General features: G+C 50.2%; 8 protein-coding genes across 8 annotated transcripts; 4 read left to right on the top strand and 4 right to left on the bottom strand.

Annotated features, from left to right (window-relative positions):
- Positions 1-1,651: 1,651 nt before the first annotated feature.
- N7446_006065 (sugar porter family MFS transporter) lies at positions 1,652-3,485 on the top strand (the record flags this gene model as incomplete). The annotated part of the gene is made up of 3 exons (XM_058514813.1): positions 1,652-1,956; positions 2,022-2,216; positions 2,345-3,485. 3 exons carry the CDS (start codon positions 1,652-1,654, stop codon positions 3,483-3,485), a joined length of 1,641 nt encoding a protein of 546 aa, XP_058371991.1.
- A 250-nt stretch (positions 3,486-3,735) lies between these two features.
- N7446_006064 (uncharacterized protein) lies at positions 3,736-4,223 on the bottom strand (the record flags this gene model as incomplete). The annotated part of the gene is made up of 3 exons (XM_058514812.1): positions 3,736-3,829; positions 3,880-4,053; positions 4,138-4,223. The coding sequence occupies 3 exons, from the start codon at positions 4,221-4,223 to the stop codon at positions 3,736-3,738; spliced, it is 354 nt and encodes a 117-aa protein (XP_058371990.1).
- Positions 4,224-6,023: 1,800 nt separating this feature from the next.
- N7446_006063 (TLC domain-containing protein) lies at positions 6,024-7,828 on the top strand. Its single transcript, XM_058514811.1, has 2 exons — positions 6,024-6,289; positions 6,353-7,828. Exons 1-2 carry the CDS (start codon positions 6,170-6,172, stop codon positions 7,562-7,564), a joined length of 1,332 nt encoding a protein of 443 aa, XP_058371989.1. The 5' UTR covers positions 6,024-6,169; the 3' UTR covers positions 7,565-7,828.
- A 151-nt stretch (positions 7,829-7,979) lies between these two features.
- On the bottom strand, positions 7,980-8,718 carry N7446_006062 (uncharacterized protein; the record flags this gene model as incomplete). Its single annotated transcript, XM_058514810.1, has 2 exons — positions 7,980-8,490; positions 8,561-8,718. The coding sequence occupies 2 exons, from the start codon at positions 8,716-8,718 to the stop codon at positions 7,980-7,982; spliced, it is 669 nt and encodes a 222-aa protein (XP_058371988.1).
- A 693-nt stretch (positions 8,719-9,411) lies between these two features.
- On the top strand, positions 9,412-10,387 carry N7446_006061 (uncharacterized protein; the record flags this gene model as incomplete). The annotated part of the gene is made up of 2 exons (XM_058514809.1): positions 9,412-9,641; positions 9,703-10,387. The coding sequence occupies 2 exons, from the start codon at positions 9,412-9,414 to the stop codon at positions 10,385-10,387; spliced, it is 915 nt and encodes a 304-aa protein (XP_058371987.1).
- Positions 10,388-10,899: 512 nt separating this feature from the next.
- Positions 10,900-12,497, top strand: N7446_006060 (chitin deacetylase CDA6; the record flags this gene model as incomplete). Its single annotated transcript, XM_058514808.1, has 2 exons — positions 10,900-11,116; positions 11,170-12,497. 2 exons carry the CDS (start codon positions 10,900-10,902, stop codon positions 12,333-12,335), a joined length of 1,383 nt encoding a protein of 460 aa, XP_058371986.1. The 3' UTR covers positions 12,336-12,497.
- A 435-nt stretch (positions 12,498-12,932) lies between these two features.
- N7446_006059 (uncharacterized protein) lies at positions 12,933-14,851 on the bottom strand (the record flags this gene model as incomplete). The annotated part of the gene is made up of 2 exons (XM_058514807.1): positions 12,933-14,431; positions 14,515-14,851. The coding sequence occupies 2 exons, from the start codon at positions 14,849-14,851 to the stop codon at positions 12,933-12,935; spliced, it is 1,836 nt and encodes a 611-aa protein (XP_058371985.1).
- Positions 14,852-16,783: 1,932 nt separating this feature from the next.
- Positions 16,784-18,943, bottom strand: N7446_006058 (uncharacterized protein; the record flags this gene model as incomplete). Its single annotated transcript, XM_058514806.1, has 1 exon — positions 16,784-18,943. The coding sequence occupies one exon, from the start codon at positions 18,941-18,943 to the stop codon at positions 16,784-16,786; it is 2,160 nt and encodes a 719-aa protein (XP_058371984.1).
- Between the last annotated feature and the right edge of the window lie 106 nt (positions 18,944-19,049).

The following is a 19,049-nucleotide window of genomic DNA, read 5'->3' as shown; positions in this document are numbered from 1 at the left end:
GTGTGTCGATCAACGGTTTGCATGTTTTTATTGAGCTTTGAAGATATAGAGGTTTAGGTAGTCGCGAAATGCGGTCGAATTGATTACAAAAGTGTACCTGGTAAATTCATTCTAGCGAAATGATCTATGTAACGCTACTTAGACACACTTTGAGCCCAACCAAGAAACCAAAAGACTCTCACCTTGGCAATCTCACAAATGCCTCATTTCGGATAATCAACGGACTTAACATTAAATGGTCCGTGCTAGAAAAGCAACGGTTCGCAACACCACCCATGTCAGTGGCTTGAGCGCAATATAAACAGCAAGGGGGCGGAAGGCTAAAAAAGGCAACGTGTCAGAGATCATCGACGCTAAGTTCCAAGTTACAGCAGTTACAGAACAAACCTGGGAAACAAATAATTCTCTGGGGAATCTCCCTCGGTGAGCAAAACAGGTTGGTTCTTCCCCAGTCCTCCGCATCTCCCAGGAAGCGGGGGATGTCACATCGGACTACACGTACATGTATGTGAATGTTATTGCGCACTCGGTTCTAAACATGTCATCTTCCCAACCTTGGAAAGAACCATGACCGCTCCACTCCAGACAACCAGTCATAAGAACAAAGCCGAAGCCTGAAACATTTTCAATTTAACTTTTCAGCGGAACGCAGAGACCGGCAAAGTCCAAAGGGTGAAAAAAGAGATGGGAAAAGAAAATAAACGGACATCGGCCCACGCCGTCCCACCAGAACATACACTGGAAAGGCCCGAGTCGTGTCCGAACCCACATCGGCGTCAGCCAACGAGGCCGTAGGATGCCGTGCTGGGTTCCCGTTCTGGGAAAATGGCCGTAGTCGGGCCCCCGGACTAGTATGTGCGCGGGACTCCTCCCCCAATGGATTTGTGCATCTACAGCTAAGTGGGTTTCTCCGGCTAATTGCAAGAAAGTCACAGTCGGCTAGGCAAAATTACGTTTAACACTGTCAGGGTTCGGGATATACAGAGCCGAGACGCATTCCATACGTGTTTTGTGGGTTAATCTGGGGACGGAAAAAACTTGTTCATGGACCCCCTTTTTTCTGATGTACAGGAACCACATTTACCTTATTTTCTTGTTTACATGTTTTATAGACAACCAAGTACCATTTTGAACTCTCTTTCTCTCAAGGCTCTGCCGAGAAACGCCACTGCCGTCCCGAGTGCAGGGAGTCAGCCGGCCTTTTTCTGTCCACCCGAACACGGCTTCAGGCCGGGTTCAGGGCTAGAAATACAGCGCTTGACTAGGTTGGGCCTAGTGGTGTCACCCTCGTGGCCGATTCCCCGGATCCCATCAGGGTGCCGGATGGTTGGCCAATAAGAGCCAGGGAGTGGGGTAGCTGGGGAGATGACGGACCAATTAAAGTAGTTCCATAAGCCTGGGGTTGCAAACGGGGTCTTGGCAGCCTTGTGTACGAAGTGTATGTATCTTCCTTTGTATTTCGAGTCCCGCATAGATTGTCTCTTTTGCCGCTATTATCCCGTGTATGGCATGCCTTGATTAGACGGGGCCACGGACATCTCAGCTGTAGAATTTCCCACCTATTTAACCAGCCCTCCCCTTCCGTTCCCAGCTCTCCTGATCGACTTTCTTTTTCCCTTTTCACTTGCCCCCTCTGGGATCAAAATTCACCATGTTTGTCGTGGGGAATATCTACGTAATTGCGGCGGTGTCCGTCATTGGCGGCGCGCTCTTCGGTTTTGATATTTCGTCCATGTCGGCGATTATCGATACTCCTGCCTATAAATGTTACTTCAACCATGGACCTAATGGCCCCCCATTCAATGATGAGCCGCACTGCTCTGGTCTAAGCTCGCTGGAGCAGGGTGGTGTCACTGCTGCTATGCCTGGTGGTTCTTGGCTTGGTGCTTTGATCTCGGGTTTCATTTCGGATCGTCTGGGTCGCAAGTATTCTATTATGGTTGGTTGTATTATCTGGTATGTGCTGGCATTATCCCGGTGTCCTTGGCTATGTCTACTTTGCTAACAATCTTAATCTGTAGGATTATTGGCTCTATTATCATTTGTGCCTCCCAGAACATGGGTATGCTCATCGCTGGTCGTATCATCAACGGTCTGAGTGTCGGTATCGAGTCTGCTCAGGTTCCCGTCTATATCTCTGAGATTGCACCTCCATCTAAGCGTGGTCGTCTCGTCGGCTCTCAGCAGTGGGCTATTACCTGGGGTATCCTTATCATGTACTAGTAAGTACCTCCGTCTTTGATGCGACTATCCCACTCTTTAAACGTTTCTTTTTCACTCCCTTTTGCACACTTACTTCCCCAGACATATAATCTGAACAACATACTAACCCTTATCCCTTCAGCATCTCCTTCGGTTGCTCCTATATCGGAGGCAAGCTCCCAACAGACTACAGCGAACAAGTCTTCCGCATTCCCTGGGGTGTCCAGATGGTCCCCGCCGTCCTCCTCTTCTTCGGAATGACGATCCTCCCCGAATCTCCCCGTTGGCTAGCCCGCCACGACCGCTGGGAAGAAGCCCAGTCCGTGCTAGCCTTAGTCCACGGCAAAGGCGACGCCAACAGCCCCTTCGTCATCGCCGAGATGCAAGAAATTCGCGACTTGTGCGAATTCGAGCGCCAGAACAAGGACGTCTCCTACCTCGAACTCTTCCGCCCCAAGATGTTCCACCGCACCATGACTGGTGTCTGGTGCCAGATCTGGTCCCAGCTCACCGGTATGAACGTCATGATGTACTACATTACCTATGTTTTCTCCATGGCCGGCTACGAGGGCAATGCCAACCTCCTCGCTTCCTCTATCCAGTACATCATCAACGTTGTCATGACCGTCCCGGCCCTGATCTGGGTTGACCGCTGGGGTCGTCGCCCTACCCTCCTGATCGGTGCCACGCTCATGATGATCTGGATGTTCGCCAATGCGGGTATCATGGGCAAGTACGGTGTCGTCGTTCCGGGCGGTATCAAGGGTGTTGCTGAGGCATCGATGAGACTCTCCGGCACACCTGCTAAGGGTCTCATCGCCTGCACTTACCTCTTCGTCGCCTCCTACGCCCCAACATGGGGTCCTGTCTCGTGGGTCTACCCTCCCGAGCTGTACCCTCTGCGCGTGCGTGGCAAGGCCGTTGCGTTGGCTACCTCGGCCAACTGGGCGTTTAACACTGCGTTGGGTCTGTTTGTGCCTTCGGCGTTTGCCAATATCCGCTGGCAGACTTACATCATCTTTGGTGTTTTCTTGTTTGTTATGCTGCTTCATGTTTACTTCCTTTTCCCTGAGACTGCTGGTAAGACTCTTGAGGAGACTGAGCAGATCTTTGAGGATCCCAATGGTATTCCTTACATTGGTACCCCTGCCTGGAAGACGACCCATGACACTAAGCGCACTGTTGCTGCTGAGTCTGGGGATGTTGAGGTTCTCGGGGAGAAGTTGGCTAGCAGTGAGAAGCGGGGTGCCTTGCATGCTGAGGTTGTTCCTAAGACTGCCTAGGCTCATAGTTGCTTTAGATTCGCTTTATTTTACCTCTTGGATTTGTTTCAGATATCAATGGCTCTGTATTTCATTACCTCTATCTCTCGCTATTTATCGGGCAATTTCTAATCACATAATGGTCCCCGGATATGTCATATACCCGAAGCCATTCGGATCATCTATAGACCCAATTTTCATGCAGTTTTCGTAAGATATTGCCGACAACACAGTGTGGCCTAAGGACACCAAACGGGTACGGTGACCCTCCCTAGATCTCCTGGTCCTCCCAGATGTCTTCGGCAATCGATTGAAGTCGTTGCTTCGAAAGGACTATGTTCTTTTCCGCGGGTATGGTTGGCTCTCTGTCGAATAGGACATTAAACGGAATGTTAAGGTGGGCCGTAACATTCACTGTTCCTGTTTTGTGCTTCGTGTGAAGACGCTATGTTCACGGTGCGGACGCTCGTTGATCATTTTCCACGTTTGGATGTTTATCTCGGCGATCTCTCGACGTGCTTTGATCGTGATGACCATATTCACATTCCCACAATCTGGGCTTAGCCAGTAATCCACGTCACGCTTTAGACTTGTGGCTGTTTCAGAAATGCCGACTTCAACCGTAACCGTGTATGTCCTCTTGATTTCATTCGCTCGGTCCCCTCTTGCTCACCGTCTAGGGCCAAAACCCATATCGGCATCTTTACCTTTGCCATTCTTGCCATCTCCATCGGACGAGGGGAAGCGGATATGCGGCATTTCTGCGATGAATGAGGCAGTCAGCAAGTGAACGCGAACCAAGAGATCAGGGACGATCTCCCTAAGGAGGGGGATAGAGCACGAGAGCCCCATGTATGCCTCAAAACCAAACATCCAAAAACGACCCAGACATCTCAGATGCCCAGCAAGAAACAGTGAGATGTGGACACTTACTGATGATGCAAGCGTATCAGTTGGGGAGAAGAAGAGGAAGGTTTGTGAAGCATAGAAAGGGTCCTTTCATAGACAGCAGTCTAACAATCGGACGCCGATGCTAAGAAGCAAACATTCGATCTACCTTTAACTGTGCGGGGATTTCCCTTCTAAGAACTGAGGTTTTGCCCTACATGGTTTTAATAGACCAATACGGCTGGCAGGAATGACCCATTCCACTATAAGACCCTAGGCAGGCCGTGTCCAGCTGTACGCACTGCAGTATAGTAGGCGTCGTGTTGAGTAGGCCTGCCCTACGTCTTGATAGCGTGTCGAATTTGTTGTGCGAGCCATCTCAGCGGGTTCGATATGGCGTTCGTCCACGGTAGTTAGTACGTTGGCCCAGCCGTCGGCGCTACGCAGGCTCTGCTGGGGATAAAAACGGTGGAAGCACCCACAAGATTTGCATTGATGCCACCATAGGTCAATGATCCTCTGATCAAGTTTCCAGACCATCCTGTATGTAGTTTTCTTATAGGCTTACTAGTATTATGGAACGGCTATTCGCTATAGATAGCTCGAAAAATATTTCCTTTGGAGAAGATTTAAATTATCTCGCGGACTGACACTTGCTTTGGTCAGTTCTTGTTTACATCATATATTATAACATTAGACGAGGCTCTATATACCCTGAAAATGACTGGCTTTACTTCGTAAAGCAGTAAAAAGCAGTTCAAATGGCCTGAAAACGTCGAAATTTAATGGTGAGGTGATATGGTACTAGAACCACATTTCTATACCAGACTCATATACCTTTGAGTAGGTGTATTTTCATCACCCAAGTTTATTACCAATGTCCAAATACAGCGGAACACTTTTCCGGCAGATATATTGCTCCCTCCCAAGAAATCACCGTGGCATCTTATGGTGTTGTTACCGCCCCTATAGTTCTTCCTTTCGAGTCTTTGTTTTGCAGGGCCCCTGTATTCCCTAAAACCAACCTCATCTTGCCCGCTGCAAAGTTCGAAAACATTGCCAACGGAATCATTCGATACACTTTCTTTGTTCCATTCTGCTTGAGAAGTCTGTTGAGGTTGTCATTATCAATAAGTTACCCCCTGATTGTTAACTCTGTTTGCTTTTACTCAATTGCCATGATCAATACATGTACCAACTTGCCACAGTCTGCAAAGTGCTCCGAGTAGGAAATGTTACTAAATTTGCATAATTTTTTTTTTAGCTAGAGTCTAGGTTACCTCTAGGTAGTAATCTGGCTATATCAACTTTCACTAGCCTGAAGCGGACTGCCGAGGTCGATATGATGTCATTTGTCAAGAATTGAAGATTTGCATAACGTTAAAACACATAATTCATTGAGTCTCTTGAATTTAGACTGGCACACATGTTGACATAGACACGTACTAAGATATGTTCCGAGTGGCATGTGGTCTCGTGCTCAGTCTCGGACATCAAAGCAGACAAGTTTACAATCACGGGAACAGAAACTCTTGCGAGGAATACTTTGTGTTCTTTGTGTAGGCGGAAAGACAAATGCCAAGGAATCCCGCGAGCTCAGCTGGTGGAGTCAGCCCCTGGGAAAAAGTTGATCTTTGATCTTCCCTTCTTATCCGATCGTTCCGACGTGTTCGAGTTTCGAGTTTCGACTTTTTGTTCTTTTCTTCTTTTCTTCTTTTTTTCCTACACTTTTTGGTTCCGTCATCGAGCACGTGAGCTCAAATCCCCAAGTCGCATCGACTTCCTCATCCGAAAGCCGGATACGAGACACTACAATCATGGTTCGCCCGCGGGGAAGCTCAGCCCTGGGCGTGGACATCAGAGGCGACACCAGCGCACCAGCAATGTCAACAATGAACGAAGTCAGCCCGATTGAACCCACATCCCCGGATCTAAAGGTACGCGCGACGTTATTCCAAACCTGGTCCCGCGCGCATCACGCAGACTGACACCCCCGACAGCAATTCGATGCTCGCAATGCAGACAAATCCGCTGGCAAGACACAGCCTAAGCGCCGTCGCAGCCGGTCTCTCCTCCACCGCTTCGCTGATACCTGTCTGCGCTACACCTGGCTTTTGCCGCTGGTCATTATGCTGTTCCTGCTCGGCTTGTACGCCGTCAATCCCACCACATCGAACCCCATGCACAGCGCTATCTTCCTCTCGTACCCGCAGCCCCCGAAGACACCCGGTGGCCCGATCATGTACGGAAAGGGAAAGAAGGATATCGCTTTCGTGGCCTTTTACACCATTGTGCTGTCTTTCACGCGCGAGTTCATCATGCAGCAGATGATTCGTCCATTCGCTGTTTGGTGTGGTATCCGTGGAAAGGGAAAGACCGCGCGGTTCATGGAGCAGATGTACACAGCCGTCTACTTCGGAGTATTCGGACCATTTGGTCTGTTCGTGATGAAGCGCTCCACCATCTGGTACTTCAACACGACCGCCATGTTCGAGGGATTCCCCCACCGGGAGCACGAGGGCTTCTTCAAAGCTTACTACCTTCTCGAGGCAAGTTACTGGGCCCAACAGGCGATCGTGCTGCTCTTGCAGCTTGAGAAGCCCCGCAAGGACTTCAAGGAACTGGTCGGCCACCACATCATCACGCTTGCGCTTATCGGCCTGAGCTACCGCTTCCACTTCACCTACATGGGTCTGGCCGTCTACATCACCCACGACATCTCCGATTTCTTCCTGGCAACCTCCAAGACACTGAACTACCTCGATGCATTCATCACCCCGCCCTACTTCGCCATGTTCGTCGGCTGGTGGATCTACCTGCGCCACTTCCTGAACCTGAAGATCCTCTGGGCCGTCCTGACCGAGTTCCGCACTGTCGGTCCTTTCGAATTGAACTGGGAGACTCAGCAGTACAAGTGCTGGATCAGTCAGTATATCACGTTCGGTCTGCTCGCTAGTCTCCAGGCTGTCAATCTCTTCTGGCTCTTCCTCATCCTCCGCATCCTGGCCAACTATATCTTCACCAGCGTCGCCAAGGACGAGCGTAGCGATGACGAAGACGAGGAAGAGGAGGAGGTCGATGCTAATGATACGAAGGCTGTCGCCACTGGCGTTGATCAATCTGCCAAGGAGAACCACGCTCCTCAGGTTCTCGTTAACGGTGAGCCTGTTGCCGAGCAGCATGGTCCTCGCACTCGAAGCCGCAAGGCGTGAGTGCACACACACACTCTCCACTAGGGGCATGGTTCCAGTGGGCGCCATTGCCCCAGTTCCCACACAGGCTTTTTTCAACCGTGTTATAGTTATATTTTATACTTTGGTTGGGCTTCCGGATGTTACTCTGGATGTGTTGATATGCTGTTATGTATTGCTTTGAGCTCGTTTCCGCCAGGTAGATTAGCCCTATAGAAGAGCGGGCGCGGGCGCTTGTTTTGACGAGCACATGAATTAAAATAATTCTCCTTTGGGGATGTTAATATTCTAGTTATTCTTCTCTCCTTCTGTAGCAAGTCTCTACCTAGGTAGATTGCTAGCCTGAGTTAGTAAACAAGCACCATTGACCGACAAAAGACTTAGACTTTTGAAAAGTAATATGCTGGCATGATCATATTTATCTCACATCTCTTAGCTAGTACATGTACAGGTAGAGAAATACATCAAACATTAGAATGGGCGCTCGATGCAGTTGGTCGTGTGACAGGTTGAGGTTGATGGCATTAGGACTTGTCCTCGCCCTTCTTTTCGTCCTTGTCCTTCTTCTCTTCCTTGCCCTCCTTCTCTTCCTTATCCTCCTCCTTGTCCTCTTTCTTGTCCTCTTTTTGTCCTCCTTCTTATCGTCGTTGTCTTGCTTCTTTTCTTCCTTGGACTCCTCCTTCTTCTCTTCCTGAGACTCTTCATTCTCCTCGCTCTCCTTCTCTTGACCACCCTTTTCCTCATCCTTCTTCTCCTCACCACCCTGAGTAGCCTTATCCTCCTCCTTGGGAGCCTCTTCAGCAGCCTCCTCTACCTTCTCACCCTCCTCCTCCTTATGCTCCTCCTTATGCTCATCCCCATGAGCATCATGGTGTCCATGTCCCTCAGACCCAGAAGGCCAAAGGTAAAAGACCATGGGGCCAGTAACAGCAACCGATCCGAACAACCTACAAGAACAACAATTAGAACTCAAGCTCCAAATAAACCCAAACAATTCAATTCAACACGTAAACTCACCATGGCAAGTCACTTGACGCATGGCCCTGCTCATGGCTTCCACCGGTAGAATTGAACCGACGACCCAGTGCCTGGGCAGACCGACGGGCAACAGGAGCAGCACGGAAGGACTGGGCTACAGTCGCAGCGCGGAAGATTGAACGGCGCGCGAAGACCATTGTGATTGTGTATAGCCCGGGTACGAATTGAGTGGGATGTATAGAGAATATAGGAAGCGTGATAGGTGGGAGTAGAGGTAAAGGTGAACTGACTACAGAGTACGGGGTATCATCGTAAGACCGCTTCCTGCCTGTTTCCGGGATGGTCTGTGCTCTGTGATGTAATGTTGGGGGCTGGGCGGTATTGGGTACTTGGGTTATGTTGGGAACTTAGCTGGGGGCTAGTGGTAGTTGGTACGTAGCAGTTCTTAGTTGTTTATTTCGGTTTGTTTATCGTTGTATTTTGCCATTCGAAGGGGTTTGATATCTTTGTAGATGTGGAGATTGGCCATAGCTGGCTATCAGATCATCAGATTAGGGGAATTGGGTCTCCATTCGGGGAATTGAGGTTATTTGAATGTCAACGGCCGCATGATCTTCAAATCTGAGCTTAAGGCTTGGAATAAAAGTGACTATTCCCCGAAACTAGCAACGTGATGATGTTGAAACCCACCAGTATACCTCGGGAGTTCAGTACCTGACCCGCTTTGGTGGCCTCAGGCCACAAGCTCTGTGTGGACACCTCAGGCGACAACACCCCACGTTGCGGCGATCCAAAGCTACCAACTACACGCGCTCTCTTCCATTACCTTCTCATTCAGCTCTCTGCATTCTCTCAGTCTACATAACACCTTACATAAAGGCGTCGTCAAAATGGCAGACCGACAAATCACCCAGCAGACTATCTTCAGCCTGCTGGCGAAGCTCGACGATCCCGACGCCGACCTACGCTACATGTCCTTAAACGATCTATACGGCATCTTGACAAACCCAAACTCTTCCTTCCTCTCACATGACCGCGGAACATCAACAAAGCTTGCCGAAGGTCTGCTCAAAGCCCTGGATGACCAGCATGGTGACGTGCAGAACCAGGCGCTCAAATGGTACGTGCTAGGCTTTGATCGACTTTAATACTGCTGATTTCTAAAAAAAAAATTGAAACAGTCTTGGCCCTTTGGCCGTCCGCCTCCCATTTGAATCCCTCACGCCTCTGCTTGAGCAGTTGGCCAACTTGACCGCTTCCCAGACGATAGACACCTCCATCCCCAACACTGCTCTCCGCGTCATTGTCGACACCCTCCCTCATCCTCAGACAGGCCAGCCTGCATCACAAAATGCGACCACAGCCTACTCCGCAGTTTCAAAGGTTCTGGTTCCCCGGCTGACCGGCCCGACACCATCAGCTTCAGGGCGGCGCGACTCGATCGTGAAGGGAATGATGGAGAAGGATCCGTCCAAGGGTTTCAGCAGCGATGCCATTGATGTGCTCATCAAGGTTGTCACATGTTTTGGTCCTCTGCTTCAGGAGAGTGAGCTTGTTGCCCTCCAGGCATCCGTCATGGCTATTATTCAAAATGATACTGCGGGAACTGTTGTCACCAAGCGTGCTCTGACTGCTATCTCTGCTCTCGTGCTTCACTTTTCTGATAGTCAGCTCAATGGCTTTGTGTCTGATCTGAGTGCGACTCTTTCTTCGTCTAACATTTCCATGGTGCAGCGTCGGCATTTGATCGCTGCCATTGGCGTCATTGCAAGGACTGCTCCTGCCAAGTTTGGTCCTCATCTTGATACTCTTGCTCCTTTTATCTTCTCCGCGGTAGGAGAGGATGATATTTCTAATGAGAACTGAGTTGCTGGTTCTGATGACCTGATCTGTGCTAGGAACTCTGAAAGGGCTGCCCCGTGCAGAAGCAAATGCAGAACTCCGAGGAACGGACACTGTCCTACCCGGACTTGATACCTTTAGTGAGATCTACAGATGAATATGTTGATCTCAGTGTCCTCATGTTTGTAACATGCCTTGGTCACCAACGGGATGTCCTGCACCGGGTGCTGCCAACCCAAAAATCCCAAAGCGGCAGATATGGACTTAACGATACCCACGTTGATATTGAATATGAAAAGCTGCATACAATTTGTTGAGTCTACCTGTTCTTGTGTTTAAGTAGACTCGACTGCGGAAAGTGGCTCGCAGCTTCCCAATTGCTCATTTCAACTCTCATTCCTCCCGTGTAATTCAACCTCGCCAACCTCGGAGACACTTCTGTTCACTTCTTCCTTCCCACCTCTCGTATCATCCCAACCTTTACTTCCCACATCCCAGTTGAACATAAATATCAACTTATACTGCCTACTCTCAAGATGCATGCTCACATTTTGGTCCTTCTGCCTCTGGCAGGTTGTGCATTTGCCAGCTTCTATGGCAATGCCCCAGTCTATACCGTCCCCCTCGATCAGTCCCAGGTCCAAGAAGCAGTTGAGGCAGCTGTGAGCATTCGCGATGCTCCCAACAACGTTGACTACCGCTGCGGTCCCAAGATTGGCAAATGCCCTATCGATACATGCTGCTCCAGCGCAGGTATGTGTCAAGAGCTTTGCAGATTGAATGGGTCGTTGACAGGGCAAACATAGGCTTTTGTGGCACATCCAAGGCGCACTGTCGTTCTCCAGATTGCAAGATAGACTACGGCCATTGTGACGCTCACAAGTCACCCTACGGACCTCCCACCACAGACATCATGCGGCCTCACATTGGCCAGGTCCCATATGGTCCGAAGGAGATCCGCTCATGCTCTATTCCCGGAACCGTCGCGTTGACCTTCGACGATGGACCTACCCGTTACACCGGCGATCTGCTGGATTTGCTTGATCGGTATGGTGCAAAGGCGACGTTCTTCATCACCGGCATCAACAATGGCAAGGGTCAAATCGATGACTTCAGCTTGCCTTGGGCATCTCTGATCGAACGCATGCAATCGAGTGGCCATCAAATCGCCAGTCACACCTGGTCACACGAGGATCTCAGCAAGATCACTCCCTCACAGCGCCGTGAGCAGCTGGAGAAGAACGAAGCAGCTCTGCGGAACATCATCGGCAGTTTCCCTACCTACATGCGGCCTCCGTATTCCAGCTGCAGTCCTGACACAGACTGTGGAAACGAACTGGGCAAGCTTGGATACCATATCGTTTTGTACGATATTGACACTGATGACTATAAGAATGACAGTCCAGACCTCATTCAGCGGTCCAAGGATATCTTCGATCATCAGGTTTACGCCGGTGACCCACACACCAAGTCTTGGCTTGTCATTGCTCATGATGCACACGAACAGACTGTCCACAATCTCACGGAACACATGCTCAAAACCATGAAGAGACTCGGCTATCGCGGCATCACTGTCGGTGACTGTCTCCGTGACCCACGCCCCCTCTGGTACCGAAAGGATACCCGGATGCCCACCCACAACAAGAAGCCCAAGAAGACCGCCTCCGCTGATCCCAACAAGCCCGTATCTTTTGACGGCTCCTGTGGTTCCAACTATACTTGTATGGGGTCTAGCTTTGGCTACTGTTGTGGGAGCACCCATTCCTGTGGAAACACTACTACTCATTGCGGCACCGGATGTCAGAAGGATGCCGGGTATTGTGCAGTCGAGGCCCCATCCAATGGCGATGCATGGGATCCAACGGTTCATACCAAGGGGAAAAAATCCGAAGCAGACTCTAACTCCCGAACAATTGGCACCGCAGCTGCGATATCTTTGTTCCTTGCCTTGATCGTCGCCATGTATATGTGATGGGTCATCTTTAGTTTGGAGTCAGATTGAAAGTGTTGTTCGACCGAGTCGCCGCTAGCATTATACCTGTTATACTTACACATATCATTAACTCGTTGAGAGAACAAGCAGGCGGGGCAGAGACAGGATAGAATTCATGAGATAGGACCGATCAACTTCTAGCTTCCTGGTTTAATACAAATTGTTTGATTTCTTAATCTGAATGCAGTAATCTGAAGTCCGGTTGTAGATTGTTCACTCGCCGTGTTTAGAAATATATGTAATTCCTCTGATATCCAGACTAGCTGAATAGATCTCATCACAAATCATCACAACGTAGCACCCAGCACCCACTCCATACAAATGAAGCCGCCTAGTCATGAACACAAGACATACAACCCGCAAGAATAATTCATAACCCAATACCAATAAACAAGAAGTAAGAAACATGACACAAACAAAAGCAGCACGCCGAGAGCACACTCTCGAGGGGTATAATAATAGTAAACAAAAGACTCTGAAGAATAGCCGAACGTCAATCCTGATCAAACAGAGGGCACAAAAAGAAACAAGAGAAAAAAGAGTATCATTCAACACCCATGGAAACCTTCCGGTCCCTTACTTCCGTACCATCTTCAACAACGGCGCAATCCTCGCCCTCTTGCTCAATCCCACGCGAAGGGGTACAGCACTCCGCGCCGAGATGGGACTGTGCTTAATCGGACCCTTCCCAGCATTCTGGCTCTGGTTCTGGGGCGTTTCGACGGGGTTGGTAGTCGGCTTGGAGGGTGTTTGGGGTGTTTCGTTTGTGATGGGATGAGGTTCGGGGTTTGCTGGAGCTTGAGGTTGAGGGACTTGGTCTTGGTGTTTATCCTGGATCTCGGGCGTGTGTTTGTCCTCGCTGTTGCTGGCGGGAACAGAATTCGGGCTGTTGTCGACCACGACTGAAACTTCTGGAGCTGGTGTTTCGGTTTTTGTTTGCCATTCGACTGGTTCGGATACTGGTGAATCGGCTGGGGTTTGTTCGGCTGGCTTCTTGCGTTTGCGTCCGCGCTTTTTGGGACCTGGCTGGTCATTGTTCTGAACTGGTTGTGGGGTGTTTTCTTTGGCTGTTGTTTGAGCTGTCTTGGGGGTTTTCGGTGGGTTTGAGTCCAGGACTGTCGGCTCAGGATTGGTCTCATTACGAATGGGCTCAGCCACAATGGGTTTCGAGTCGACCCATATCACTTCGTCGTCATTGCCAGGGCCTGGCTGGGGAGCCGGTGCCGTCTTCTCTTTCTTGGCCTTCTTCTTTTTGGGCTCCTTGGGTTCCGATTTTCCGGGCTTGACAAGTGGTTCTAAATCTTCTTTGTTAGTCTCATTAGAGACTCCGCCTGGGGCTGCGGTGTTGAGTTCCGTAGTCTCATCACTATCGGATGGATGAATCGCACCATTTGCACTAGGCTGTTCGAACTCGAGGTCTTGGGCAAAAGCCAGTTCATCATCTTCGTCGCTGTCCGGAATGGACTTTTTCTTGGGACGTCCTCGCTTTTTCTTCGGGACTGGGGCTGCGAAGGGCACAGGTACTGCTGGCAACGGAAGCTCGTCAGGTGCGCTTGTCTGTGAGTGTCGTGCGGATACGAGACTAGTCCCGGCGGTGTCACTTCTCAGTTCGTTCAATCGCATTGAGACAACCGATGACATTGGCTCGGTATCATGGGGTGAATAAAAGTCTGGCTGGTAAGCGTTTGCCACAGCAATTATGTGGGTTGAGATTGAAGTTGGGTTCTCCTGTTCCGGGAAGCGAGGAAAGTCGGCTACATCGTGGGGAACACTCTTTGGTGGCGAGACCATTGAGTTAGAAGAAGTATTCGGGGTCAATTCATAGATACCCTGTCTGGAGGACAGCAATGACTGATTCGCGTTGCTATTTGTTTCGTTTGGCGCTTCGATATAGGCGAAGCTGTCACTTTCCAGTTGACCCGGGACAGGATGAAAGCTAGACCCAGTTGGAAACGGTGCGCAGGCGGACTGCATTGAGAATTGGGTGGCTGTGGAAGGTAGCTGTTGGCCAGCACTTGACAGATCGTCGTCCAGCAGTCTTCTTTGCGCAAGACCGATCTCGGCCATCATACCACCTGAATTATGCCCGTGTTAGCATCATTTTAAACCAAAAGAATATTATAATGCATTTCAATGGCATTATATCACCAAAACCTACCAACTGATCCACTCCCACCCTCACTGTTCGAAGGAATCCATTTCTCCTCGCGCCGCAGCTGCGACGATGACAACAACGCATGGCTTCGATCCTGCGACTGAAGGAACTCATCAAAATTGACATTGAATTGTGGAAACATGCTCTCGTCTGGGGCAGAAGGAGCCTCGTTTACTGCATTGTGGGCTGCGTGTTTGGCGGGGACATCGCGGTATTGTGGCTGCTGCACAGCGGGCTCGGGTGCTTGGAGGGGGTCGACAGACGAGGGGAGATCCTCAAGCTCATCTCCTTCGAGGGGTTCGTCCTCGTCGGAATCTTGAATTACTCGATCCCAGCTCATGGGGATTCGGCGCTGGTCGGTGAGGAGAGAAAGTGTGCTTATCGCAACGCGTCCTTGACACGACAGCACGTGATGATAACATCTATAGCAATGCACAAACACGAATCGATCATTTTAATAAACAAATTAATTCATAAAGCGTTAAGATCAATGTGTTGGGGTTATTTAAATCATTTATCATGCTTCATTATGTAGATCTAGCAGTGCAGACAATCTCGATTGGAAGTTCCACATCAATTGACGAAGTAAAATTTCAGATAGCAGTACTGCAGCGAGACGTTTAACATATATGTGCGTGAACAAAACAGGAAAAGACTGCCGGAAGCCGACTCTTTCTAGTAGGTTGTATGATAGGAATGCTCATGTCACAAGTGGAAATAGATGTTCCTGGACTCTTGAGATTCTCACAATCATCCCCAGTACTGGCCCTCCAGTCCAGCTTCGACAATGTCGGCCTGGGTAGATCATACCGGTGCCGAAGTAGGCCTTGCTGATTGCTCATTGCAAGCCCTGCCGACCTCTATGGGAAGTCATTCCACGGTACCGTTGAGAAAAAGGTAAAGGATTCCAAGATGCTCGCTTGATACCAAAAAGTTGAGATGGTTTCACTCGTTCACTCGAAGGAACAACTGGAGATTCAAATTGAATGATGTTGCTATAAAAACTGGATCTGTCTTTGGGAGTACGAGGAGGAGTAGAACAGGATGTTGAGCCAGAGCCCGTAGTTTGCCGAACTCAGAGCCATTCCATACCTCCTCAGGCCCTTCGCCTTAATGGTGTGAGGTAATTGAACATTGCTTAACAACGGCCACTTGTGCGTTGGGACTAAGGTGACCGCTATTCTCGAAATGGCGAGTTTGGTGAATGGTCTGCCCGATCTTGTCCCAGCGATGGAAATCGCGAAGGAGTCGCTCGTGTACTTAGTTTAGCTTTTGTGTTCAATCCTACATTGTTACTTGTGTTTACATTTGGATTACTATGACTCTTTACTTGATTATATCTTGACAATATTCACGAATAGACCGATACTCCGGTATAGATCTATTCAGCGCGCATGGCTCATGATATGTAGTATGGATTTTAGCCCGGTTGTCCAGTGTCTGCCATACTGGGATCTCGATTCCTCCTCATCTGGTAGACTCGCGTATTTGTGGGCTCCAACAGTATGTATGTAAAGGTAGAACTGGTACTGCGATTGGTTGGAATCGAGTTGTATTATAAAAAGACAACAACATGAAGTGTAAATGTTAGCTTGGTACATATATATCTTAGATTTTCATGCCCATCTCAGTGCATAGAACAGATAGTATTCTCTAGGCGGCCATACATTTCCCTACAACCCTTATCCTCAACCTTCGCACCTGTAGACCTGGGTATTGCCTGTTTTCTTTAAAATGATTGAGAGATGAGGTCTAAGGTCACAATAACATTGCCCAAGTCTTGGCGTCTAGATAACATGACAGTTGTGCCAGCTATCATCTGTAATTCCAGCGAGTCGCTAGCTGTCTGAGCAGCCTGCCACTCATTGAGAACACTCAGGGTATACTCAGTGCACTCAGGTTGAAGGTTTGTCCACGCTCAGGAAGCAGTAAGGTATTGTCATGTATTCTAATGGCTCCGAGCTCATCAGTGGGGAGCGATCATCAGCCTAGGATATTGAGGTCGGTAACGTACAGTGACACCGAGGGGAAAAAATACAGGGGAAATGGCTCAGATAGTGGGTTCGAAATAGTATCTCCTTGGATCATGGAGTCACATAGTGACATGGTTCTTTCTATCGCTTTCTCTCCTTAACTACCATGTCTGTCCATTACCAAAACATAGAAAATATATGCACATCTGCAAAATGCAACAGACGAGATTAACTATTAAAAATAGCCGTCAACAAGAATGTGCAGGACACCAAAACAAAACTAAATGGACGTCAAAACTCTACCGAACAAGCTCCCACTCCGCAACATAAGCCCAAGCCATCCCAACCCGACCATTCTTAGCCAAGAACTCATCAGCCGTAACACCAGCGGCATCCTTATTATCAAAGCTAGTCAAAACAGCCAACTGCAACTTCTGACCAGGAGCACCAAGCATACGTGCTTCAGGTACATCCACGTACCACATCTCGCCCCCGCCAGCGGGGCCCGAGCCGGGTACATGTCTAAAGGGAAGTCTGTCATCTTTGCGTCCATCGACGCCATGGATCATGAGCAGGAATAGATCTGGCGAGGCGTGGCTGTGGCGTGCCAGCGTCCAGTGCGGACAGAGGAGGCCGAATTGGAAGCGCATTGGACCAGGTGTGCTGGTAGAGATGTGGAGGGCTGCCGGTTGGATTGTTTTGCGGCCGATGGAGCGTTTATCGGCGTCGCTATAGACCTTGAGGGTTTCGACGCCGTGTGGTTTTTCGGGATCGGCGAGGATGTACTCTTCCCAGGTGGGATTTGGTCGGCCGTCTTCGCGGAAGAAGTGGTTGGCGTTCGAGGGGAAGTGCTTTAGACCAAATTCTTCATTCTGGATTGAGAACATGGCTGGTTCGAAGCGCTGCTTGTACGGCTGGCCTTTGCCTTCTATGCACCCGGCGCCCCAGCATGAGTCGATGAGTTTCCAGCGGCCTCCATCTATTTTGACGGCGTTCCAGGCGTGGTTTCCGTTGAAGGGGGGTACGGGTGAGCCTGGGGCGAGAGTGTTGTGCGAGAATCCCTTGCCGTGGCCTCCGACCTTGATTGCTTCTAGTCCACCCTTGGTTGCCAGTTCGAGGAATAATCCTGCGTATCCTTCACAGACTGCTAGTCCGGTTGCAAGGGTACTGGCTGGTGTGGAGGGCTGAACGCAGTTGCCAAAAAAGGCAACGACATCGTAGAAGATGTTGTGATGCAGCCATGTAAAGATCGCGCGGGCCTTGTCTGTCAAGGAAGGGAATGGTGCTGTCAGCTCATTTGCCAGCCATGCCATGTCTTGTGTTGGAAGCGATGCACGAGGATAGCGGGCCGCATGGTTATCTGGGCCTGAGAAGTCTCGACACACTAAGCACTCCGTATCCGACGAGGGAACTGAAGGGCTCGCAGAGGCAGGCGAGCCATTGAAGCGTGGCTTTGTAGCCATGATCTTGGACAGATCCGGGCGAGAACCATGTGGGATTGGCGGTGGGGTACCAGCCGGTGTGCTACTTGGCCGGACTGGAATGCTTGGGCTCTTATTTCCAAACCCAAACTGCCGGGCATCACTAATTTTCGCAGCAGATGGTGGAGGTGGTAATGTCCTCCGAATCGGTAAAGGAGGGCCCTCATCTTCAGTGGTTCCATTCGTTTGGGATTGTACACCAGATGGCCGACGAGGTGGCAGCTGAGGTGTCGGGGCATCATCGTTGGTCTCCATGCGACTTGGCAAACTTGGACGCGAGAGTACGCTTGGCCGAGGCGGCTGACTTGGAGGAGAGGGAGCAGCCGGCTTGGAGCCTGGTAAGTTGATTTTCGAGGTGATTCTGGAGGACAAGTTTCCGAAACTCCTCTTAGACGTAGGCCGCGGAGCCGGTTCAAGGTTGACTTGTTCCTTTGGTCGCTTTGGGGGTAGTGCAGGTAGCTCTGTGGCGCCCCATGCAGGCGCCTTGATGCGATTGTTTCCATTGGAGTTCACTGACGTCGAAGATGCATTGCGCCCAGCGGTTGTTGCCGTCGAAGTTGTCGAGTACGATGCATCGGAGGTTGTCGACTCGAGGGAGGGTCTCCGCGGTTGATCTGTTGGTCTGCGCGGTGGCAGCGCTGGACGAGCTGGAGGAGGGGGAGGAGCCTGGCGATCTGCTCTCCGCGTGGGCAAGGGCGGAGGGGCTTTTGGCTTCGGTTTCAGATCAGGTCGTAGGGTTTCCATTGGAGGCGGTCGTAGGACCGGCCTCTCAGAGTGGTCATCTGTCTGTCCATTTCTGCTGGGCACTCGATCCGGTGGAGGAACGACTGAATCGTATGAAGGAGGGGGGCTGACTGGCATGCTCCGCTCTGGGGTCGGGCGGAGGAATGGTTCAGGGCCCGGTGGGCGGGCCAGCTGTGACTGGTTCAGGGCGGCGATCCGCTGCTGAATAGAATTTAGTTGCGGCTCCTCGGTCATGGCGCCGGTAAGAGGCTATATCGAGGGCAAAGTGAGGTAGAGTGTCAAAATAGACACTTGTCGCAAGTGTAGTCTAAGCACCAGCTGGCTTGGCGGGGGCGAAAAC

Source organism: Penicillium canescens (assembly GCF_028828765.1).
Source record: "Penicillium canescens strain IBT 15451 chromosome Unknown utg000004l_segment0_segment0, whole genome shotgun sequence".
NCBI classification, from domain to species: Eukaryota; Fungi; Ascomycota; class Eurotiomycetes; order Eurotiales; family Aspergillaceae; genus Penicillium; species Penicillium canescens.
Note: the sequence above shows the minus strand (reverse complement) of the source record. Positions and strands in the feature narration are given on the sequence as shown.

Bases quoted from the DNA above. Each gene is read 5' to 3' on its own strand.
- N7446_006063 (XM_058514811.1), top strand. From the start codon at position 6,170: ATGGTTCGCCCGCGGGGAAGCTCAGCCCTGGGCGTGGACATCAGAGGC. The intron at 6,290-6,352 runs GTACGCGCGACG...CACCCCCGACAG, and splicing joins CCACATCCCCGGATCTAAAG to CAATTCGATGCTCGCAATGC.